The sequence below is a fragment of the Arvicola amphibius genome, chromosome 8 (assembly GCF_903992535.2).
Source record: "Arvicola amphibius chromosome 8, mArvAmp1.2, whole genome shotgun sequence".
NCBI classification, from domain to species: Eukaryota; Metazoa; Chordata; class Mammalia; order Rodentia; family Cricetidae; genus Arvicola; species Arvicola amphibius.
In genome coordinates this window covers 120,102,679-120,128,344 of record NC_052054.1, presented here as the reverse complement: position 1 = coordinate 120,128,344, position 25,666 = coordinate 120,102,679, and the positions used below count along the sequence as shown (strand labels likewise).

The following is a 25,666-nucleotide window of genomic DNA, read 5'->3' as shown; positions in this document are numbered from 1 at the left end:
AGGTAACCCATACCCAGAAAGATAAACACACTATGTACTCACTCAAAGTAGATACTAGCCTGGAGGGATGACTCAGCCGTTAAAGGCTAGGTTCACAACCAAAAATAAGCTGATATTAGATGTAAAGCCTATGATACCCAGGCTACAGTTCTCAGCCCCAGAGAAGCTAGGTAACACGGAGGACCCTAAGAGGAATGCATGGGTCCCTGGGAAGAGGAAATAGATAAGACATTCTCGATAAACTGCGATTGGTGGGTGTTAGAGGGGAGGGGAAGGGATGATGGGAACATGAGGGATCGGGATGGTTGAGTTGGAAGCAGGATGGAGGGGGAAAGTCATGAAAGAGATCTCTTGATACAGAGGACTACTGTGGGGTTAGGGAGAAGCCTGGTGCCAGGGAAACTCCTAGGAACCCACAAGGATGACCTCTCCACAAGAGTGAAGAGGGTGTCTGAACTGGCCTTTCCCTGTAATTATATTGGTGACTACCCTAATTGTTAACATAGAGCCTTCATCCAGTAACTGATGAAAGCAGATGTGGAGGTCCATAGTCAAACACTGAACTGGGAGTGCAGTTGAAGATAAGGAGGAGGGATTTTATGAGCAAAGGGGTTCAAGATCAGGATGGAGAAACCTACAGAGACAGCTGACCTCAGCCTGTGGGAGTTCACAGACTGAACTGACAGCTAGGGAGCCTGCATTGACCCGACCTAGGCTCTCTGCATCTGGATGACAGCTATGCAGTTTGATCTTTTGTGGGGCTCCTAGCAGTGGAACCAGGACCTCTTCCTGATGCATGAGCTGGCTCTTTGGAATCTATTCCCTATGGTGGGATGCTCTGTCCAGCCTGGATGCAAGGGGGAAGAGCTTGATCCTGCCTCAGCTTGATATGCCATGATTTGTTAACTCTGATGGGAGGCCTTACCCTTCTGAAGGGAGACAAAGGAGGGGGATAGAAAGGTGGGAAGAGGAAGTGGGAGGGGAAACTCTGGTTGGTATGTAAAATACATAAATTAAAAAAGACAAAAATAGCAGTCAGACTGTGTGCCCTCCTTTTTTCACAAAGGCGGCTTCCAAAACCAAGTACCTGGTGACAAAGTGATGGCTTTGAACCAAATGAGCAAAAGGCAAGATCAAGAGGAAGGAAGAAAGCAAAGCAAGGCAGTTGTAAGTTTTGCATAGGGAAAAAGTAAATAAACAAAAAGTTTTGCATAGAGAACCAATTACAAGGACAGCAGCAGCTTTAAAGCCTGTCAGAGGGAACTTTCCATGAGCTTCATCTAGTTGTGCTTAGTGGCTTGAGCCACGCTTACAAATGACACACTCTGTCACATGAGGCCTTAAGCTGCATGGCTCTTTTGGAAAATTTCCATGACACTTCCAGACAATGGACTTGGAAACTGGATAAAAGACAAGATATTTTGAGTGGAAAACTATATTATCTGCTAAAAAGAAAATAACATTATTTTTGCAGGGAAAAAAATGTTTGCTATCACCACAAACTTTTCTGTGATTTCACTGATGACATCTATTGCATATGCTAGCCCTCTTCCGGGGGATTTAACCAAATAGAAGTGAATAACCTGCTTTAGTTATTGCGACAAAGAGCAGACGTCTGCGTGCTTTCCCCCTAACCTGGATGTCCCTTAGGATACCAGAGGCTGTTACTATAATAGTAGATACTATTACCGCTGGTTTAAGAAAAGTGTCTGAGGAGGAAAGGAGAAGTGGGGAACAGAAAAAGTGAGAGAAGGTAAACAGAAATCAATGAACGGGAAACATAGTGACATTTCTTCAGAATTTCACTTCTAAGGCTGGGAATGTAGCTTAGTGGTAGTCCAGTCTCCAGTATCACACACACACACACACACACACACACACACACACACACACACACACACACACACATAAGGGCAGGATACCTCTTCAAACTTCACTTAAGACTTAAGCTTCTTTTAGCGTTTGTATGGAAGCTTGATCTGATTCCCATGCAACTTCCTGATGCCTTATATATAAGCACTTTGCTACCTCAACCTCTACCAAATGCCCTTATGTCCAAACGAGCCCTTACCTCAGCTCTGTTGTCTGGGATGGGAATAGCCAGCAGCTTGTCAATACTCGCGTTGGACATTCCTATTGCCCTCAGTTCTTCTTTCAGCTCTTCAATGTTTTTAAACATTTCTATTAATTGGCCTGTAAGGCAAACACACACACACTCACATACCTCGGTTGTAATGCCACTCTTTTTAGGTACAGTAACATAGCATCTAGACTAAAATGTACCGAACTTACATTGCCAGAAACAGATGTTGCCTCCTAGTTTTGGCAAGTTTGCCATCTTTGAGATCTATCTTTGTCTGATTTAGACTTGCTCGGATTATGATGCTGTTAACTTGAGTCAACAGATTGCTATAAGGTTATAAATTTCCCTGTGATGTCTGCAACCCAAGGTTGATCCAAGGAAAATAGAGTTTTGTCACAGACTTTGATCACATAAGCCACTAAATAAGTACGTCTCCATTTAATTTACCATCACATCATTACAAAATGCATGTTAGCCTAGGGTCATATGATATGTCAATTTGGGAATAAATTTGATAAATACACTACAAGACATTTGTCTTTAATTTTGCCCAGAATATGATAGTTCATAAATGGTCTATACTTGAATGTGCAATTTCAAGCTCTTTTAGGATGGCAATTAAAATTATTTCACAGTTGGACCTATTAAGACATTGTAAACAATATTTTTATTTTTTGAAGATTGAAATATCTAGAAATACCTTTTTTATTTTTATGGTTTTATTTGACTTATTTTTATTTTATGTGTATAAGTATTTTGCCTGCATGGATGTCTGTATACCATGTGAGTGTAGTGGTCAGACAGTGCAGAAGAGTGTCAAATACTCTGGGAATTAAGTTATAAATGTTTATGAAATGCCACGTAGGTGCTGGGACCTGAACCCAGGTCCTCTGGACAAGCATTGTGTGTTTAACCTCTGAGCCATCTCTCCAGCTCTGATTTTTTTTAATACTAAGTGACCCTCATACAACACACTTTCTTCATTTTTAGACTTAATGTCTTTCCAATTTTGTGCCTGACTGTTGCCTAAAATTCAGAATGTCTTTCTCTCTAGTATTTAGGTATTATGCAAAGAAGGAATGTATTGCCTGGTGTATCATGTTCAGAATACCAATAGAGAGTTCTCAATTGAGATTTCTGGACACATCTGTGCAGCCTTTTCAGGGTTTTTTCTTTTTATCAGATTATTCTATAGAAGGAAACATGCTTCACCCTCCTTCCTACAGTCGACTCTAACACACTTCGCTATATCTAAAAACCACAGGTAAATGTTGTAAGTTGCTAAATTTTGGAAATCTTTTTGCTATAACGTTGTTTCAGATGTCAGTCCCTGCTAGCTCACTGTGTCTGTTTTAGACAAGCAGCCAAACTTGAAAGCTTCGGATTTCCTATTGTCAGGGCACAGAGAAGAGCAGGTTTGGTTGGAAAGTTTGAAAGAGCCTTTCTTAAACTAAGGCCCGGCAAGCACAGGCACCCTGATAAGCCTTTAGAATCCAGCGGGGAAACACCTGGTTGCTCAGAAGATTCCGCACTGGTGTTGACATGCAGCATGGCCTCTACAGTTGGTATTAACTGTGTGATATTTTCCAAGTAATTCGTTTGCAACACCTGTTCCAGGAGCCTGGGACAAAACAGAAGGATAAATTCAAGTAGGCATAGCGGGTTTTGGAGACAGGATTTTACCAAGGAAGAAGAGAATGGGAAAACTTACCAGTCCATATTTAGATCAATTTTGCTGGGATCTCCAGTAAGCAAATCCCTCAGTTTTGCGGATACTATATTGTCTTGGTACAGAAAGCCAGTGGCAATATCAGCGCCCAGCTCTGCTGCTTCAATCAGCTGCACGTGAAAGGCGTGGTCTTTACACAGCCTGCCGAAGCTTATGTTAGAGAGCTGGCAGGATCCCTCTATTGCACTGAACATTTCTGATTCACAGAGGAGTTCTGTCAAGTTCCGAAGCTGAGACAGCTTTCCAGAAAGGGGAAAGAAGAGAAGATAGATTAGTCATGTTTATTCTGCATATTTAGCAATTGGCACTAAGTAACCAAATTTGATTTGCAACAGCTATTTCTGCCTATGCATTAGTTAGTTGGTGTTGGGCCCTGCACTATAAGGAAGCACTGCTTTCTGCTGCTTATGTGTATTGTTCTTTCCTAAGAATTTTGTGAAAATCTTGGAACCTACTAAGCTTGTTTTTCTCAATGGTAGAGACCTCCAGGTTTTCCAAATATAGTTTTAAAAATTAAGGGGGAGAATGAGATGACTCAGTAGTTTAAAGATCTTGCTGCAAAATACTCAAGACTGCAGTTCATATCCAAGTACCTGTGTAAGAAGCCAGGTGTCCAGCAAACTCCTGCTCCAAGGTATCAGACCCTCTATGGGCTTTGGCAGGCACAAGAAACATAATCCACGCATACATGTGCCCTCCCTCCCCAAATATAAATAAATAAATAAAAACCAAAATAAATCTTTAAAATTTAGAAGAAAACGTTATTTTATACGTATATTTTAAATCACAATAACTTCAACAAATTTTATATTTAATTTTATTTTATATCGTGTAAGGAGAGAGAGAAGGCAGATTTGGTTTGAACCTCTGAAAAGCCTTTCTTCCTCACATCCATCATGGCAGTTATGATACACAGAACAAACCAGCACGGGAAAACAGCAAGCGTGGTGGGGATGTTCCGGCATTACAAGCCTGGTGTACTGTTGGCAGGAGTGAAGATGCTGCAGCTTGTATGGAAAACAGTATTGTTCTTCCTCACAACTCAAAAATAAAACAAGCATGTGAGCCTACGTTGCAATTCTCGGTCTACACTTCAGAGAACCGAAAATAGTACATAGATGGAGTATTCGTATACTAATGTGTGCAGAAACCTACTTATAATTGCCAAGAAATAGGAACAACTCAAGGGATGAATGGATGAACAGAATACACATAACAGTGAAGCAATGTCTAAGGACACACACACATCAATAGGTAAGGGTATACTGTTGCAAAGTGGATGAACCTTGAGGATGCTATGCTAAATGGAATCAGCCACTCACAAAGACCGTGTGATTCCAATACATGAGCAACTTAGAGGGGTGCTGTCCATAAACACAGGAAATCAAAGAGAGACTGTGAACATACAGAGCTTGGAGGACGGAGAAGTGAGGGGCTGGTTAATAGAAAAGGTTTTGATTTTACATGATGAAAGGGATCCTGAAGACTGGTTACTGAGCAATGCGGATACCATGAACCTAACTGCACCCTACAGCTGATAAAGGCTATGGTCTGAATATTATGGTATGATGTCTATGACAATTAAAGTTGAATTTTAAAGTTTAATCAACATTTTGTAAGTCTTTAAGCTGTAGCATGTATTAGCAACTCCATGGCAACAGACCCAGTTTTCAGATGTCTGCTTTGTTATTCCTCTTGTCTTCTGCCTTGTGATCTATTTAGAAAAACTAAGTGCCTTTGTCCCACAGAGATATCCAAAAGAACTTCAACTCCCAAACCCAGAAGAATCGCAGACCCAGGAACTCTGACGACCTAAACTCTCCAGTATACTCCTGAACCTTGTTCACTGTGCTCCATGTATCCTCAGGATATGCTCCCTGTTAATCCATCCTGAGGGGGAAACTAATTCGCCTATGGGAACTCCAGTTCAGCTGTGCACTGAAGCTAGCCCAGAGCTATTCGTTTTAAGAAGCAAAAAGAGTTAGTGTCATTTACTGTAGCTGAGTCTCCAGTCAGAAGTCACATTTTTAACAGAAATGAACTCTTCCCCCACAGGAGCGTAGGTTTGCTAGCCTTTTGCCTCATACATCAAAAGTAAGAAAGGCTGGCATGTGTTTAGCAAGAGGTTGGCAGTAAGCACAGGAAGGCCACAGAAGCCAATCATTTGGCCATCCCAAAGAACCGACTCATTTTTCATAGTTATTGAATAGGATAATTGACTTGTGACTTTGAAAATTCTGATGTGACTTCATAATGTATGCAAATTCCACTGACTGGTCTTATTGCTATGAGAAATTTCCCATTCTGGAATAGACCCAATTGTTCTGCACACTGCAACTACATGCTTACATGCTGTTCTTAACTTTAATTCCCCAATTACTAGATATGTTTAAACCTCTAATGGATGGATCCATGTGTCTGCGAACTATTACTACCGCCTGCCCTTTGATGCTTTATAAAAATCTAAAGTTTATTATTTGCTAATTTAAAATATTTATGTGTATTGGTGTTTTACTTATATGCATGTCTGTGCACTGTATGTATGCCTGGGGCCCGCAAAGGCCAGAGAGGGTGCCAAACACCCTAGAACTGGAGTATAGAGGGTTATGAGCTTTCTGGGGATTGAACTTGTATTAAGAGCCACCTCTTTGGCCTCCTTTTTGAGGCTTTCTTAAGTAAAAGGTTAAATAATGTTTGGTTAATGCATTCTTAACTGAGTTTTGAGAGGCAACAAGCTTCAGCAACTTCTACTGTGTAGAAGCTGAAAACAGTTTTGTAGCTGCGAGGTCAGTATCCATGTGTGGGAAACCAATAAACGTCTATAGAGTATAGTCATGGTGGATGAGATACAGGTTGTAGAAAGAGAAATCTGACATTTAGCTACATTGCTGAAGTTGGCCTGGTTCTTTGAAACAAGAATGTAGATCAGGGTGGCTAACACAGGGGCACTGAGAAGCATCCAGTCACCAAGGAGGAGCCTCAAGGTTTTCACAGGTGCCCTAGCCCACTGCTTTATTCTAAGAACAACACAGACATTGCACTTGCAGAAACTCTGCGGATCATTGTAGCTCCTTTTCACTCTCTTACTCTTTGGGGGCCACCACCCAACTACCAAATAAACACATGAAGCCTTAGCTTGACTTGTTTCTAGACAGCTTTTTTTAAATTAACCCATCTCTGAACATTTATTTTTCTCTAGTTCTGTATACCTTTTCTTTCCTTCTTACTCCATAGCTTACTGTGTAGCTAGGTGGCTGGCCCTTTCTTTTCTCACTCCTCCATCTCTCCTTTCAGTTTTCTTCTCCTATTTATTCTCTCTGTCTGCCAGCCCTACCTATCCTTTCTCCTGTCTTGCGATTGGCTATTCAGTTCTTTATTAGACAAATTAGGTGTTTTAGACAGGCACAGTAAGACAGCCTCACAGAGTTAAACAAATGCAATATATAAGAATGTAACATATCTTTACATCATTAAATAAATGTTCCACAACATAAACAATTTAACACATCTTAAAATAATATTCTACAACAGAGCATAAACAATTAAAAAAAACAGTAATAACAATCTTCTTTTAAAGGATGTGTCAGTGGCGCTGTAGAATGGCTCAGTGTATAAGACTGCATGCTCTGTAAGCTTTAGGAGCTGAGCCTGAATCCACCACACTCACTGTTATACACGCACACATCCCAGAGAGGAAATCCCAAGAGAGACCCTGAGGAAAAGCACCGAGGTGAAGGGCAGTAGAGGAAGACACCAGAAGTTCTGTTTTGGCTTCTGCGTGTGTGCACATGGGCAAGTAAGGACGCAAATTCCCATGTTTGCAATTCATACACACACGCACATACATACACCCAGTATTTGTAAAACTAGATGTGGTGGCGCATGCTTATAATCCTAGCACTCAAGAAGCAGAGGCAGAGGGGTTTTGAGTCCAGTGGGTGCTACAGAGAAAGTTCAGGCCATCCAGTGCTACACAGTGAGGTGTTGTCTCAAGCAGAGTGTGCAGTAAACTCAGATTACAAAGCTGCAGGTAGAGCTTCTGTTTCCTTCATCTAAGACAGAGGTTCAGGCCTATAGCTGGACAATGATCCACAACTAACTCCACTTTCAGCTACGATGGGTTTCCCATTACCCAGTAGCTCCCAAAGCAACTGAATGAGAATTTTAATTAACATGATCATGAAGACTCTATAATACCAAGGACATAGCGATAAATCAACAACACTCCTGAGCCCCTGGATGATAAATAGAGGTGGAGAGGAAATCTATTTCAACATTTAAAAGTGTTATCTGCATTCCTCCCACTACAAGAGCCTCATCTTGTGCGCAGGTAGTTCCCCTTTCTGCCAAAGGGGCCTGAGAAATGGGAGGTAGGACAGAATGTGTAGGCGAGAGCAGAATGCTGGGCAACAGGACATGTCATTAATGGGCAGACAGTTGGTGTTTTGGATGGTTCGCCCTGATGGAAGGAATGTTGTAAATAAAGTTCGAGACCCATGGACTGCAAAGGCATGCCACATTGGGGACAGCAGGCAGTAATAGCCTCCCTACTTATAAACCTATAGGAGCCCAGGCTAATTCTTTCATGGACATGTGCTGAGAGGCAGCTCAGAGAACACAGCAGGGTTGTTGGTATTCTAGCTTAAGAACCCCGTTTGTACACTCATGAGTCAAACCCTTAGTTTTAGAGATGAGATGAAGAAGGCCTGATTTTGACAGAATTTCTACTCTAGTAAAGTGATACCCTGCACATAAAGTGAGCTATAATTCTATGTAGCAAGTTCCAAAGGCAGAAGTCCCAGCCCCAGGGCTCCTGCTTCCCTGTGTCCTGCCTTACCTTGACCTCCTGAACTAAGCCTGGAAACTGCTTCCCATCTGTTCTCGCTACTGATGCCACACACAGGTGGTGCTGTTTTTTTGGCGGGGGGGGGGTGGTTGTTTGTTTAGATTATTTCAGACACGGCCCACTTAACTTTCTTCCAATCTAGTCTCTTTCTAAAATGCAAAATTTGCCCTCTTTATATTTGATGCTTTCAAGACCAAACTCAAACTCCTTTACTAACACAACAGTCTTCAGGACCTGGGCATGGCCTCCCTCCATAGTTACCTTCACCTTCTTGTGACTCCAAGTAACCTCCGCCTGTCTTTGAGGCTCATGCCTCTGGCTTCCGACAAACCCAAGTTTCTGTGTCTGCAATGTTTGAATGTTACCTTCTCCCACACAGCCTTCAAGCTCAGAGTAAGTATTATATTCTTGGCCAAGTTTCTTCCTTCCACCTCTGTAGCCCGCAATCTGAGCTAGATGATAGCCATCTGTACACAGAACCCCGTCCGTCTGCATACCACATCACTTATTTCACTATGTTGCAACTGTGACTCTGCCTTCCTACCTCTCTTCTGGCTGGATTATACGAATTCCGGGGAAAGAGATTATGTCTTATAAATAAAAGATGAAGTTGTTCTCAGGGAGCCATTTCAAAGGAAAAGAAGAGATTCCTGAAGTGGATTGTGGATGGCAGAAGTCTTACATGGGCTGCAGAAGAGGGAGGAAGAACCCACTTTGTACGAGTCACAAGGTTATTTGTTGAGCACATCTGAAAGGGACTTTTACCCAGATTTATCACTGAGAGTGATATCATAGTTCAATATAAATCTAAAATGAATGAAGGCAGCACAGATATCTGGAAAATAAGGGAGAGGTGATCATCTAAAGTCGCAGAAGTGACATTTACACTGATTCTTGAAAAATGAGCAAGAGCTTTCTGGGTGAATGCGTGACTTTTTTCTCATTTGCATAAATTAAGATAATGCTAAATTAAGTACATTAGAAAATTTTATTCATGTAGAATACTGGGGCTAAAAGGTAGGTAGTCTAAGTCTAATGAGCATGTTTATCTGTAATATACATGGACATAATGTTTTGCATGCCTGCTTAATTACAGCTTGTTTACCGCACAGCAAATCACTTGCTTGCCCTAAATAAACCACTTCTAATTTAACTTTATCCCAGGCTACATAAATCCAATTAAACTGCAGTTCTTACTATGAAAACTGTTTTCAAAACTTACTAGAGTTGCTTTAGAAATGAAGTTTGTGATAATCTGCACACTGTTTGAACAGATGAAGGAGCACAACCTGGATCAAGCTTAAAATATTTGTTTTTGGTCCCTTTCCCTTCTTCGGGGACATGCATTTTAATATGACTTATTAGTTTCTAATCTGATGACAAAAAAAAAACCAGATAAGTTAACTTTTGACACTTTTGTGCACCAGCAGGTCGGGATATTTTAAATCTACTTTTGTAGATTTAAAAGCTAACAATGGAACAAAATAAAAAGATACAACAAGTATCTTAAAGCTCAATAAGATAACCATATTATGACATGGTCATGGGTGAGCATTAGCACCGCGACTGGGCTCTTATGGATCACCTTATGTTGAATACTGAGAACCATTACATAAAGCCAAGCCCCTTTGTCACTGTGCGACCAGGACGGGGTTGCAGGGAAGCAAGTTCGTGTGCAATGATCAGATATCTTAACTTAATCTTCCTAATGCGTCACGGAGAGTGTTGCAATTCATTTATTTACTATTTTCTTCCATGCTTACCTTGGATTTCAGGACCTCGGGAAGTGGAGGAAAGTCATCCTCATAGGAGCCATTTTGAAGAGAAGGTTTCCTGAAGCGAATGGTGGACTGCAGAAGTCTTAGATTCTCTGCGGGGGCGGGAGGAAGAGCCGTTTGTGAGAATCACAGGGTCACAGGGTGACTTGGGGAACACATCTGCAAGAGACTTTTCTCGACTTATCAGTAAGGATTTTTTTTAGGGTAATATTGTAGCTGAATACAAACGTAAAATGAGTGAAAATTAGCCTTTCCTTGAACCGTGTGGACTATTGAGTTCATTATTTCTAAAATATTCAGAGATACGCTGCTTAGAGATAAAAAATGTTTCTAGGAAAGCAACTGCACAGCTTTAGCTTTTTGTGAATTAAATAATATTTTTATCTCTGGCTCACATCATTGGAATATGTGGAAGGGGAACTGTATAATCACTGCACCCATGTGTCTATTTTCACCCATAATTGATTAATGTCTGGGAAACAAACTCCAGGCCTAGATGTTTATTGTAATGTTTACTTGGTACAGTGTTTCATAAACTATTTGGGTGTATGAAAAATAATGTATGTGAGAATAGTGGGAAACATTTTATTTGACTGTAGTCTTTATGGTTGCTTACATAACGTTTAAAAAATTGAAAATTAAACGTGTGAAGGCAGGGACTAATCCTCCACATGGAAGCCTTTGTTCATGTAATATGTGAGAACTTTGGAACTCTTGAGTATCAGTCTCAGTCTTTCAGCAGCTTCGGAGCACAAAGTACACAGGAAGTGTCGCCAAGGGTTGAATGAGCTCTCAAAGACTGGGATCTTGGGAAGTTCATCCCAGTTACCGTCATCACATTGTCTAGTCTGAGACCATTCTACCAAAAGTTGTTCAGGTGACCACGGGGTTCAAGTAGCAGAAAAGGGTAGCATAATGATATTAGGAATTCTATCTTAATATTAATATACAACTAAAACAGGAGTATAAATATGAAAAGATGTTTGAAGAACTCTTCCTTCAATCAGCTCGTGTCTTAACTCTTTAGAACAGAAGCAGGAAAGGTTGAGAGTATCACCTGGTGACCCCCTGGCCAAGTCATCAGTCATATTTCGTATGCAAGCCAAGTAGGGAGAATATGGACTACTTGATGATACGTTTAGGATGGCGTCCTCAAAATTTTCCAGTATCAGGAGCCTGTAAATTAGAAGAGAATATAGGACTAAGCAAAGTCATTTAAACTGGGATTTGCTTGCTTGAGGATCCTGCTGTATAAAGGCATGACACCTCTGAGTGCATGCTTGGGTGTGTGTGCGCACGCGCGTGCATCAGCCATCAGGCGCCACCTCTATTCGGTGGCTTCTTCCATTACTGTTACATTTTAAGTAACGAAGAAAGGTTAGATGTGAGTACCTGTTTCAAAGACCTGTGCTTCGAATTACACTGAACAATAGGCAAAGCAACTAATAACAAGTTCTGCCACATGCTAACTTACATTTTATCAAGACGCTAGTGGATGAGACTTCTCCTAACACCACTAGTGAGGTAAGAAAGTGAACTAATTAAAGAACCCTCTGGATGTTTAAACGTGGGATAACAACTCTGGATCCAGAAGGAACACTAAAAAGAAATAACCCAATGCTAGGAAATCTCCAACTCGCCAGCAAGAACACACTTAATTGGTCATATGGTTGACTCTCATTTATTCATAATTTATGTCTTACACAGTTTTCTTTTTTAGGTTTTTTTGGGGGGGTCTGGAGATAGAGATTGAACCCCAGTCCTCCTGCATGCCAGACAGAGCTCTACCAATGAGATACTTGCCCAGGCTTTTTAAAAAATTACATTTATTTATTGTGTGGGAGTAACAGGTGTATAGTCCACAAAACATGGGGGAATATTGATTGGAGTTGGTTCTCTCTGTCCACCATCTAGGTCCCAGGGCTGGGATTCAGGTCATCGGGTTGTGTAATAGGTCTCTTTACCCGCTGAGTCTTCGCACTGGTTCACAAGGTTTTGTCTTAAAGCTGTTGTTCTAAGGACTCTTGCTTAGGCATCTCCTTGACTACAGACTGTGGAAAATGCCGTGTTTGTGTGCCTTAGATCTTTAAGCTTTAGACAGTTTGCTTCATCATTTATTCAAGCCTCCTTGTAGGTAATCGATGCCATTTATCAATTTACAAATAAAAGATGGCTTAAATAAAAGGAAACATCTATTAGGCAGATTTCCAAAGTAAATCACCTTATACCTAATAATAACCCTACAGGAATAGAATGGCTAACAATACCAACTTCACTGTAGAGGTTAGCCATAGAATGCCAAGCTATCCCTGCATGCAGATAAGTTTCATGTTCTGTCACTCAACCCATGGTATGAGCAGTCAGGATTCTAAGATTAGTGAATCTGAACAGTGCTGCCTGGGCAAGCTGGCTCTACAGAAAAGAAATAAGAAATAAGAATCAGAAGGAAGGAAAGAAAGAGAGAGGCTGGGTGGATAAAGGAAAGGACTCGGAAACATCGTTTTGGAATATATGGCAGCATTAGTGGAAATGGTAAACTGTGTTAGAAGATGCTAAGGACAAATTAAAAGACAGGATTTATAGACACAAAATGCCAAACAAGAGACAAACAAAATTATGGAAGTATCTGTAAATATAGGGTATCTGTCATTTGGTGGTGGCAGTGGTGGCAGTGGTGGCAGTGGTGGTGAATAATCCATTTATTTTACTCCTTTGTAGTAGCAAGTACAGATTCCAAGATCAATGTGTCTCTTGTGCACATCTTGAAGGAATGATCCATCTAATTTGATACTCCACCCTTTGTTTATCCTGATAGCATCCACATCACAGAATAGCAAACATTTACAGTTTTGTGCATCACCGAGTAGATACATTCGTCTGTAAAGGAGATGAAGGGAGCTGCGGAGATTCTAGCCATTACACCTGATTGCCAATGAGGCATCTCTGCAGGACTCCGTGTGCACTGGTTCCAGCAAGAAGGTTCTCATGGTTCTACCCATTCTGCACCTTCCTTCCCTGTGTTTCCCGTTGCTGGAGGTACAATACTGTAGAGCCAGCTTCCCCAGGCAGCACTGTTCAGTAGCAAAATGTGACCTAACCTTCCAGGTGAAGAACAAGAGACTCACCATGTATCTTCAAGCTCAGAAAAAATAACAGCTGAGTTTGAAGTGAACCAGAAGTATCATGTAAGCTCCTCCCTTATGTCTGCAGAGAATTGGTGACAACTTATTCAATTAATTTGATATATTCAAAATTTATGCCACATGCACATGCCACCATTTTGTCTTAAACACCCCGCTTGTCCTTTAAGCCACGAATTTAAGATCCTTTATACAAAATTCTTTCTTTTCACTAAGGTGTTTACAATAAAAGGTATATTATGAATACACACATGTGCGTGTGCACACATGCACAGGTGTATGCACAACACATAAATTTAAAAAGAGATTAGAACAGGAATAATAATAGAGAAATATAAGAGTAATATGGGGTAGCTGTTGTTAGAGAAAACTAAAGCAAAGCCTCTCTGTGCCACCGGTGCCGCGGTGCAATTATTGTAAAATGGAAATGGAAAGGTCAAAGACACTCCTTTGATTTCATCAGTCATGACAGGAACCATCGTGCAGGTATTGAATTCCTTCTAACGAACTGACAGCAACTGCTGATGAATCTGCAAGACGGAAGTGTAGAGTATTTATTGTCCGTGTCTGTGGGCTCTGTTGGGATACCTAGCATCAGCAATAAGCATCTACAGTATCAATTTAAAGGGCTTTTGTAAAAGAAGAGAATTTTGTATGATGGCTATCTAGGAAGTATATCAAAAGACGTAGACACCTGCAACAAGACAGCTGAGTACACCAAGACTTCCCTGGGAACTGTGTAAGAGGAGCACCGGTGTCAGCCGGCACGGACGAGGGAAGTGAGGGCAGAAGAAACAGGACCTGGGTTTTACCCAGAATTTACTTTTGATTAGAGACCTTTCAAGTAAATTCTATCTTAGAAAAAATGGTTAAGTACTTTTGTTGCTAATTCAGCTGTGTGCTGTAAAATGAGAAAGTATTCGTGTTTATGAGATACAATGCAGTGTTTCAATATGTACCCATTACATAATGAGTAAAAGAGTTTAAGCATGTCTGTCTTCTCATCATTTATTATTGCTTGATGGCAAAAGCATCAAAATTCCTTTTTTCCTAGCTTTTAAAAATTTTTATTTATGCTGGGTGTGATAGTGTAAACATTTAATCCCAGCACTCTGGAGATAGAATAAGGCAAATCTCCATGAGTTCAAGGCCAGCCTGGTCTAAACAGGGAGCTACAGGCCAGCCAAGGCTACACAATGAGACCTATGTCATTTTTTTTAAATTTTGTTTTATGTGTATAGGTGTTTTGCTTGCAATAGGCCTTTACACCACATGTATGTAATTCTGGTGGCAGCCAGAACACTGGATTCCCTGGGATTGGTGGAACAGGTGGCTGTCAGCTGCCCTATGGGCGCTGGGAATGGAACTTGGGTCCTCTGAATAAGCAGCCAGTGTTCTTCACCGCTGAGCCATCTTTTCAGCCCCTCCGCTTGCTCTTTGAGACGTGCAGCCACGTCACTGCTGTACCTCGTCACTCTCTCCAGTTTCTATGACACAGTGTGGAACTTCTCTAACTGTGGACCGTTGAGCAACCTCTCCTTGCCTTTTTACTCTTTAAAGGCTTCACTTGTGCAAATTTCCACTAGTACAGAGATGTGTTTCGGGTGACTAGATTCTGAGAACTGCAATGGCATGACTTAGGAAGCTAGAGCAACCTTTACCTATGAGACCAAGTAGTCTCTAAATTTACCTAAGCCTACAGGGAACTGCTTGCTTTCCCTGCCCTAATTATGAGTTCTTTCAAAACCTGCTCACGTTTGTGATCTTTAAACACCACGGCGACAGCTGTCATTTCCTGGGGAAGCTCAAAATGAAATGATTTGTAATTTCTTTCTTATGTGAATATTAGCTAAAGTAGAAAAATTTTGCGTTATCTTGATTAGGCTTTAAAGTATCTTGACTCTTTAAAACTCCAAAGAACTTGCACTGTGAAAACCTGGCTTTTGCTTTGGTCTGAGTGTGTCGAATTCTGTATGTTGACATTCTAATTGCCAAGGTGATGATGACTTCAGAAGGTGTGGTCTTTGAGAGCAAAGCTCTTGTGTACAAAATTGGTGACCTATAAAAACAGCCTTGGAAAGGTGATCTTCATGACCCGGGAAGCAGGCTCTCCTCAGACATCAAATGTGTTCCCACCATGATGCTTGGCTCACCCCAAAAACTGAAAACCGAGCCTCCATCATTTGCAATCTGCCCTGACTACGGCATTCTGCTGCAGGAGCTGAACAGGCTAAGACAGATGCTTATATATTTTTCATAGGGAAAGTCCTTATGAACCTGGAAACAAGTTCCTACGAGACTCTACTCACAGGCACTGAGTGAGCCTTCCAGACACGGCATGTTACATCAGTCTATAGCCTTAGAACAAGAAGAGTTCTCCGTGCTGTGTCATCCAAAGTCTACTGAATAACACGCCCAAATTAGTTCCAGCCTCACTGTAGCCTGATAATTTCCTTTGGTTCTAGTGCCGCATGGCTTTCCATGCTGATAAGACAATGGGGTAAACAAAGTGTTTTCTTTCCTCAGCCAGGTAAGCCATGGATAGAACAACTTACTGCGCAGCCAGACTGCTCGGAGACAGCGTCTGTCCATCGCCTTCATCACTCCACACATGCGTTGAATTGTCACCTACAGCAACAATGCATAGATAAACAGAATGCTTTTGTTCAAACACACAACTCTTCACCCCCTAAATTATCCCAAGTCAAATTAATAATGGGAAATAAAAAAAATTTACAAACTATATTCATGTTCTTTTTGTTGGCAAAATTTAAGGTGTTCATAGGAAATGATGCTTTTTGATTAAAATAAGCCCAGCCTATGAGATTTCTAACTACTTCTTTCATTCACACATCAGACCACCATTTTTTTGTCCTGAGACCTCTTTTCATAGGTAATATTCAGATACCATAATTAAGATTGTGAACCAAACATTTGTTAATCAAATGAAACTGCTTTTAGTCGAATGTATCACTGGATTGTTTTTTTTTTTCTTCCCTGTCCCCAATTTAGGAGCTTCAGATGTAGATCCAGGAAACAGTTGCCATCACTAATCTGTACTTCCTTTCCAAAAGCAGGCAGTGATCACTGGACCCAACTATGAACGAGCATTGGCCAGTGTAAGTAGGATTGTGTCGTGATCTCAAACAAGAAGGTGCAGAGCATGGGGGGAAACTAAAACTGGACCTAAAGGAACCATATGTGAAAAGAATTGTCCCCCCACCACGAGGTTAAAAAGGACTCTGCTTGTTATGGAAGTGGAACTGTAAAGAGGAAGCAGGTTAGAAACAACGTGAAAAACCTGGAAATGCAAAATTCTTTTTTTTTTTTTTTTTAAATTGAGACAGGGTTTCTCTGTAGCTTTGGTGCCTGTCCCGGAACTAGCTCTGTAGACCAGGCTGGCCACCAACCCAGAAATCCGCCTGCCTCTGCCTCCCGAGTGCTGGGATTAAAGGTGTGCCACCACCGCCTGGTGAAATGCAAAATTCTTTAAGCAGGCATGGTAAAAATGAAAACACTAAGACCAGGACTTTAATCCACCTCGCTTAGGAAGGGCATCAGCAGCAGCTCTAGACACTGCTCACAAGCAGCCAGCACACCTGGATGCCGTGGTTCTTACGGGGTCCTCACAACGGGCCAGCACGCCTGGATGCTGTGGTTCTTACGGGGTCCTCACAACGGGCCAGCACGCCTGGATGCCGTGATTCTTACCGGGTCCTCACTGTCTTCAGCAGGACCTTAGGTCAGCTGATCTACTGGCTCTCCCACTGTTTCCAGACCATGTGCCCTAAAGTCATGTGATAATGTCCCTGTGCAAAGCTCTGCAGACACCATAAGCTTTTGATGTTTTCTGTTTTAGTGAAATAAATGTGTATATACAAGAATAATCCAGAATTTAACCCCACCTCCATTCAACTTCTGTATCATTCATTCATGTCTAAGTTGGCTTGGCCTCTAGCAACTGTCAGAGTGGCCTTTTCAGTTTTCCTGTTCAGTGGAGTGAATTTTTCTGAGATTTATCAAAGGGCAATTGGATATTATTGTCCTACGTATAGAACATGTATCATCGAGTTAAAAGACCAGCAACAAAGACACTCAGAATAAATAACTCAATCAGTAATGGTAATGCTATTACTTACTGATACCTATATACTTTGAGCTTGTGTGAGGCTCTCAGGAGTGTTGTTAGCATTTGTGTATTCTCTGGTTATGGAGTTTCTCTTTCTCATTGAGTTATTAAAGTGAATAACTGATAAATTAGCTTCATGGTATCAGTGAGACGTAACCTCAAATGTAAACAGAAACTTTTCCCTCTATTTACTAAGGACTACAAAGTACTTTGAAAAAAATACTCTCACCAGTATACAAACAGACCAAAATGATGGGGAAGTGTTAAAACCATTAAAAAGCAAGATTTAACTTATAAGGCTTTTACAGAATTAGGCATGGATAAAATGGTGTCCACAGACAGCGAGATAACCGCTCTGTATCAGTAAGAGTATTTTTTAATTATTATTAATTTAGGGGGTGGCATAAAAAGAAATGGGTTTCACTGTGACATTTTCTACTTTTCCATTTACTTATTTGTTTGTTTGTTTGTTTGTTTATACTTCTCATGTGTACTGAGGTATGAAGGTTGAGATCAGAAGTCAGCTTTGAGAGTCAGATTTCTCCTGGTGTCCCAGATTGAACCTAGGTCATTTTGTCAGCAGGCACCCATTGAGCCATCTGATGCCCTGCTCTGGGACATTTTCAGGGTTGTGTGTGTGTGTGTGTGTGTGTGTGTGTGTGTGTGTGTGTGTGTGTGTGTGCGTGTGTACACATGCATAGCAGTAGTGTAGATATGTGTGTACATACATATATCATTATACTTTGTACCTATTTACTCTCCACTGCTTTGCTTCACTCTCCCCTCTCTGGCTTGCTGAACACCTCCAGCTTTCCAATAGCACCTTCTGCTTCCATGACACACATCCCACTGCTCTCTTGTTTTCCCCGCCCCTTCAGATTCTTTCTCTTTTCCATAACCTCCTTTCTAATTTGCTTTCTATCTTTCCATCTGTCTAATTATCTGTCTGTCTGTCTGTCTGTCTGTCTCATATTTATCTACCTACACTTAAATACAGGCTCCATATATAATGGTAAATGAGGGATTTGTCTTTCTGAACCTTGCTTATTTAACTTAACATAATGCTCCCTTGATATACGTGCCTTACTTTCTTTATGCATTCTTGTGTTGATGGACATAAAGCCTGTTTCTATATCCTGGGTATTAAGAATAATGTAAGAGTAAACATGGCTATGTAAAGACATCTGTGCTGTACTGACTAGAAGCCAGAAAGGATTACTTTGCTTTCATAGCCAACTTTTTATTTATTTATTATTGCACATGTTACAGTATGTGTGTGCATGTGGGTATGTATGTGCCATAACACACATGGGGATGTCATCAGGCTTTTGAGGCAAGGGCTTCCCCCAAAGCAATCTTTCCCACCCTGTTTTCTATAGTAAAATATTGTTTCCCTGGATTTATGACTTTGCAGAAGAGCACATGCCCGTGGTTCACACAAGTGACCTCTGCTCCTAAAATTCACTCTTCATAAAAGGGACTGCGAGAGCTCAGTTTCCAGGATCTAAGGACTGTGGATTGGACAGAGTACAGAATTAGACCCCTTAAAATAAAGAGAGGAGGCAAGAGCAACCCTGTGTCTCCACGGCTGATGTGAAGGCTTCTAAAAATGCCCTAAGTGTCCTTCCAATTCAGGCTGGATGAGAGACAAGCCATAGGGAGCGGGAAGTGAGGTATCAGGATGTGCAGGACACAAGGCGATGGCTGTGAAGTATGTCGTGTGGGAAGAAATGTGTCATGGCATGTTACACCCCATCAGTGGCAGGAGATAAGAGCAGTCCTTACTGGTGTGGCCCCATGAGAGTGTCTATGTATCAGAACGGAAGCATGAGTCCGGTCATATGTATATTAAAAACATAAGGGACCTGGCTTTGGGAATACATAGGTCCAGGGTCTGCTCTCAGACTATGCTCTTCCTGGCACATACAAAGCCAGTTCTTTTGCTGTGAAATGGGGTAATATTTCAGAATGGTTTTGATAATAAAATCACTTAGTGTTGACACGGACAGTACACGCATCTTCTTCATTTGAAAGAGTGCTGCCTGTGAGAGCCGCAGGAGCCAACCATGAGTCACTCTCTGCCTTAAGCAAAGCCCAGGCAACAAGCACATGCCCTTCAAACATACAGCTAGAAACCATAAAGACCAAACATGAGGAGACCTGACTGAGGTAGCAAGTGTCTGAACTATGGTCAGAGACTCTCGTGTAGACAAATTAGCCTCGTTGGTTTGAATTTGAGTTTCCTGAAGAATCTCTAGAAATACCTGTAGAAAACTTTCAAAGGCCATGACATTTCTGTTCAAGCAGGTAGGGACCTGGAATTAATGACTAGGGAAATAGACTTGAATGCATTGCACTGCTATCCAGACTGAAGGCCTCACAAATGCATAGATTTAATAACAAACATGAGTTAAGCACATCCAATTTTGGAGGTAAAAATGCCTTTTCTGGTCACATTTTTTGTCACCCTGACCGTCTAATAGCATGCTTTAGTACTTTCTAAGGTCATTGGCATAGTCATAGATATAAATCTTGGACATTGCTAAATATAGAAATATAGAAAACCAAATTACATCATTCGACCAGAAAGGGTTTTTGCTGTCACATTAGTTATAAGTATTGTTTACTTCTGGCTTCTAAAACATGAATAAGCTTTTGTCTTTGGGGGGAAGAAATCTTAACTTGATCACTCTGATTTATATTATTATTAATTATGTTATTAGAAACAGTAGTAGTAATCGTAAGTTGTAAGTCTAAATGAGAATAAAAGAGAATAGCGAGAGAAATGTGACATTCTCAAGTCTTTAAAATCCAAGTATTAAAAACAAAAGAGAAAATAATCAGCACACTGCCTAGTTCTCCAGCCCAGATTTTGAAGAGAGCAAACCTCTTCCGGTGTTCATAAAAACATTAACATTAGAAACAATCGTGCTTCAACCCTCCAAGCAAGCCGTTAGCTCTGAAGCTGTAGATAGAAGATGTCTCTTTCCCAATAGAAACTGGTAGCTAAACTGGGAGTCTGCGCTGAGAATTCTTCATGGGCCTCTAAAGCCTGACTTTCATGAGGCACCTGAGACAATGCGAGGAGCAGTCGGCTTTTCATCTGAGGCTGGCAGGATGCTTACTTTAGAATCCAAAAGCAGAAGCCTACTTGTTTAAAAACTGCCAAATGCAGACAAGAAAGCCTACTTCTGAATTCACTCAGAAGAGGTAAATGTTAACCTGTGTTTGCTTGCACAGTGGGATTTGCTCCTCGCAGCTCTAAACCTTTGTGTGTGCCTGTGTGTGTCCACCCAACTGTCTCCATGTGATTCCTAGGTAATGACATTCTATATATTCAAAGGTGACATTTTCTGACTATGTTGCAACATGCTACATTTGTCATACTGGAGTGATTGACTTTTCTTGATAAATTATTTATGCTCTGATACCTACTATGTATTCTCAAGAGGTTGGATGATATTTTTACCATTGAAAGATTCTTCTTGATTTTTTTAAAATTCAAGTTAAGAAATGAGGTCACATGCCAGGTGTGGTGGCCAATACCCTTAATCCTAGCACTTGGAAGACAGGGGAGGAAGATCTCTGTGAATTCAAGGCCAACTTAGTAGTCTACCTAGTGATTTCCAGGACAGTCAGAGTGACATGGTGATACTCTGTCTCAAAAAAAGGACACAAAACTTCTAATTTAGTTTAGCCTTTTGTTCCAAAGACCAATGATTGAAATCTATTTGTTGATGCTATTTGATATTAATTTTCTTTCGAAAGCATAAAAATAAGTTTACAAGGTAAGAGAACTTGCTCTTACATAAAGAAAACTTCTGGAAACTTATTCTTTTTTGGACCATGGCTTCCTTTCACATTTCAACTCTAGGCAAGGACTTATAGGTGGCATAAATGCTCATCTAGGAATAAAACATCAGTTATATTCTGCCTCATTTTTCTGATGGGCTTTGTGATGCTGCATTTAATCCAGGAAAATGAGGATACAATACCTTGTGCTGGGGAGTCCAGGGTGTTCAGCAGATGTTTAACAGACTTGTGGAGGGTGCTGAATCCTTCATCAGTTTGAACACGTGGGTAAGCCTTCTGCACTACCAGCAGCACCCTAATGAGTAGAGAAGCAAATGAAAGCAGATTGTGTGGCAGGGCTTACAGACAGAAACAAAAGGCTATTCAAGGAGAAAATGGCTACAGTATAGAAAATGATTCCTATAAAAGACAAGATGCCGCTTTTGTAATTTAATTACTTCATTGTCTATTCATGCACAAAATCCCCCAACATTGTTCTTGAACCAGAACAGAGAACTTGATGTTTCCAGAACTGTAAAGACTTGTACTCAAGGACCTTGAAGTAATGGAGCAAAGGTCTTGTCAGTTGTTTGATTTTCCTGTCAAGAATCATAAACAAGCGCTTTAGGAAAAAGCAACCCACACTGAAATGAAATCTTTTAATTAAAGGGAGAATGAAATACTAGAAGCTGTTTCTGTTAGAAGTCAAGACTAGATCTAGTTTGAGAAGTAATTATTATATAATCAGGTCATTCATATATATATATATATATATATGAATATTCTGCTAAAGAAATGATAATGGCTTTTAAAAAGCAGAACTTGTGCTAACTAAGACTGTCCCCTAAATGGCCCACAGGCACTACTCCAAACGTAGCTCAAAATTAATCTCAAAACACCCAGCACTGGCTCTCTATGAGTTATGTAACTAATAAGATGGGCAGTTCACACTGGGCACAGACAATCAGCAATTCACTTTTGCTTGAGTTTGTTCCTGGTTTCAAAGGAACAACTAATTATTCAAGAAATGTACTTTTGTCCCTCTATGGTCATCAGTGCATTCCAAAAAGAGATGGGGCTCTTGAGTGGGGATGTCTGAATCTCACAAATATTGTGATTTTTATTCCAACAGTCAGCTGAGCCAGTATTTTAACTTGAACGGCAAGTGCCTTTACCCATGAGCCATCTTGTTGGCTCCCAGTGCTTTGAATATTAACCAAAACAAAACACTACTGTCAAGCATTTGCCATTGAAGAGCTGATACAGCACAAATCAGCCACTAGTTTCTCTTCAAGAACCTCAGCGGTAGGCTGGAAGCCTTCTGCAGCACTGATCCAGTATGTTAGTAAAGAGCATTTGACAATATTGTTGGAATCTTTAACATTTTAAAACTAAGATCGTTTAGTCTTAGCCCCCTAGATATGAATAAAAACTAACTTGTAAGTATCTCTTAGGTAATTTCTAGCATAATATATAAACATGTTATATAAACATGCATATGAATATGTATATGTATATATATGTATATCTGTATTAGGTACGTTATATAAGCATGCTTATGTATGCATGTTTATATAACGTACCTAATACAGATATACATAACTTATGTGTTTATGTATTTTTAAAATTTGGAGAACCAATGCTTCTCTGAAGCTAATTTGATATGCCTTACATTGCAAATAAATACAGTTTAAAAACTTCAATAACTCACTGAGGTTATCTGGCTAGTGATAAGCAGAGCTGGCTTGGCTAATGTCAAAGTCTGTAAATAGAGGTCTGTGGCATAGAAATTACATCAACATGATGGGAAGGAGGGAGGTAAAAAAATTCATGCACAGAATGACAGAAACTGCCAACTTAGCATCCGAGGTGTGCTCAGAATGTCCTGTCACTGGAGTGTGGCTGTACTCTATCCTCTCTCCCTTTTCTGTCTCACAGTCAACCTTTGGACAGCTTCATGGTTATTCCCAGCACCGTGCAGCTTGCATTGAGGCTTCAGTAGTATAATTCTAGTCTGCTAAGCGTCTCCTGAGTCTTCATCTTTGAGTTGTCTCTAATCTCTGGTAACCATGGACACCAGATAAATGGGCTTTATGTTATAGATTTCAGCTAATTTACACCCAATCTCGCTACTTGGTCTAACAAGCCTGACCTACTGTTTTAAACTGAACGAATGGACACTTGGCAATATCATGACAGCCAACATCATTGTTAATATGTTACTAGTAAACAGTTTGTTAGCCTGCAGACTAAATTTATTTCTAGCAAATTCAAATAGTAGCGATGCTGGCTATCATCCTCTCTGAAATGCTTTGAACCACAAATCAATATATATTTATTTTATTCAATAAATTTTCTCCATTATTTATCATATAAAATAAAAATTATTCAAAGCATGTCACTTTCTACATAAAGAAAAAATGTTTTAAAAGTTCATGACTTGTATCCCAGCATGACCTTTCTCTCATAAGAGCTGGGAATCACATATAACTTCTCATATATGCTTCTGAGCCTGTTCATTTCTGCTAATTACTGTCATAATCTTAACAACCTAATCTGATTTTGAAGATTGCTAATATACAATTTACAGCTCAAAGAAATAGAGGTATAAGAAGGAAATGAACTTTCTATGGGGTCACTTGTCCCTTTAATTTGTGCAACAAAGAGCAAAATGAGGTAATGAGATGATAATATGATGATAAAAAATTTGAGTAAAATGTGGCTTTTAATGACATTGTCAATTTAATAATAATAATAAATATTTTATTTAAAATGGTATTCGAATAAAAAATCTGAGATATTTAATTTTAAATTTTCTAATAATCACATTGCAAAAAGCTAGGAGAAACAAATTTAATTTAATATAAATTTATATTTAACTGATAGCATAAAACTTCATCTACTAGTATTCAATATAAAAATTAATAAAACATGAGCCAGGTAGTGGTAGCACATGCCTTTAATTCCAGCACTCAGTAGGTAGAGGCATGCAGGTCTCTGTGAGTTTGAGGCCAGCCTGATCTACAAGAGCTAGTTCCAGGACAGGCCACAAAGCTACAGAGAAACCTTGTCATGAAAAATAAAAAATAAAAATAAAACATTTAAAATCTTTTATTATACTGCATCTTCACGCTTCATATGTGTTTTAAACCAACAGAGAATGCATCTCAGTGCTGACTCACTATTAGCACAAATCTTTGCATCGTATTCTTTTTCCATTTTCAAGTAAAAGTATTTATTTTGAAAAATCAGGTCAAGAGTGAAGTCCAAGGCATTGCTTCTGTACAAATGATTGTGTGTGTGGTGTGGTGTGGTGTGTGTGTAAGAGACAAAGTGAGAGGACCTGTGTATAATTTTACTGCAGGTGTGCAAGCACATACATAGAGATGGAGACCAGAGGAGGACATTAGGATGTTTTCCCTGTCATCTCTACCATATTTCACTGAAACAAGACCTCTTAGGGAACTGAACTGAGCCAGCCCGACTCTTGGAATCCTATATCTCCTCCCTGAGTGATGGGATCGCAGGTATGCACAGCCATATCAAAACAATTATGTTAGGGATTTGAACTCAGGTTTTTATTCTTGTGTAGCAAGAATTCTTTCCCTCTGAGTCATCTCCATAGACTTGAAAATAAAGCTTATTTTTTTTAAAAAAAAAAATAATTTAGTGTAGGGAAAAAATAAGAGTTTTCTAATACAACTAAAGGGCGATTAGCTTTGATGCTACCTACTGGCCACATAGAACTGCTAAAACTTAAAGTATTGGTATTCTCATTTTAAGATTTATTTTTAAGTATGTATCTGAGAGGGTATGAGGTGCACATTAGTGAAGGTGTCCCCAGAGACCAGAGGATTGTGTGGGATCCTCTCTAACAGGAGTTGTAAGTGGTTGTGAACTGCCTGATGAAATTCTGGGAAGCAAACTCAGGACCTCTGGAAGAGCAGCTTGTACTCTCAAACTCCAAGCTGTATCCCAGCCCCAAACTATTGGCATTTTTAATTGAGATACTTTACACTGCTTTCATTAAACTTAGAAATTTTGAAAAACAAATTTACCCATTCAGGATGTTCCCAATTTATTTAAAAGTTTTGTAATGACTAAATTAAGCACAAGTTTTAGATTCTTTAATTAAGGCTGAGTTATCAGTTACTCTGTCACCTTAACAC

At 40.1% G+C, this 25,666-nt stretch overlaps 1 protein-coding gene across 2 annotated transcripts in view; it reads right to left on the bottom strand.

The window, feature by feature from the left end:
- Window positions 1–25,666, bottom strand: part of Abca12 (ATP binding cassette subfamily A member 12) — a 166,194-nt gene that overhangs the window by 65,575 nt on the left and 74,953 nt on the right. Inside the window, exons 8-15 of one of the 2 annotated variants that reach the window (XM_038339851.1) lie at window positions 21,701–21,813; window positions 18,483–18,488; window positions 16,132–16,204; window positions 11,494–11,612; window positions 10,422–10,528; window positions 3,795–4,051; window positions 3,592–3,704; window positions 2,072–2,193 (exon numbers count right to left, since the gene is read on the bottom strand). In XM_038339851.1, the coding sequence (XP_038195779.1) occupies window positions 2,072–2,193; window positions 3,592–3,704; window positions 3,795–4,051; window positions 10,422–10,528; window positions 11,494–11,612; window positions 16,132–16,204; window positions 18,483–18,488; window positions 21,701–21,813 (910 nt within the window). The remainder of the gene's footprint in view (window positions 1–2,071; window positions 2,194–3,591; window positions 3,705–3,794; window positions 4,052–10,421; window positions 10,529–11,493; window positions 11,613–16,131; window positions 16,205–18,482; window positions 18,489–21,700; window positions 21,814–25,666) is intronic. The other variant, XM_038339852.1, reaches the window with a different exon arrangement.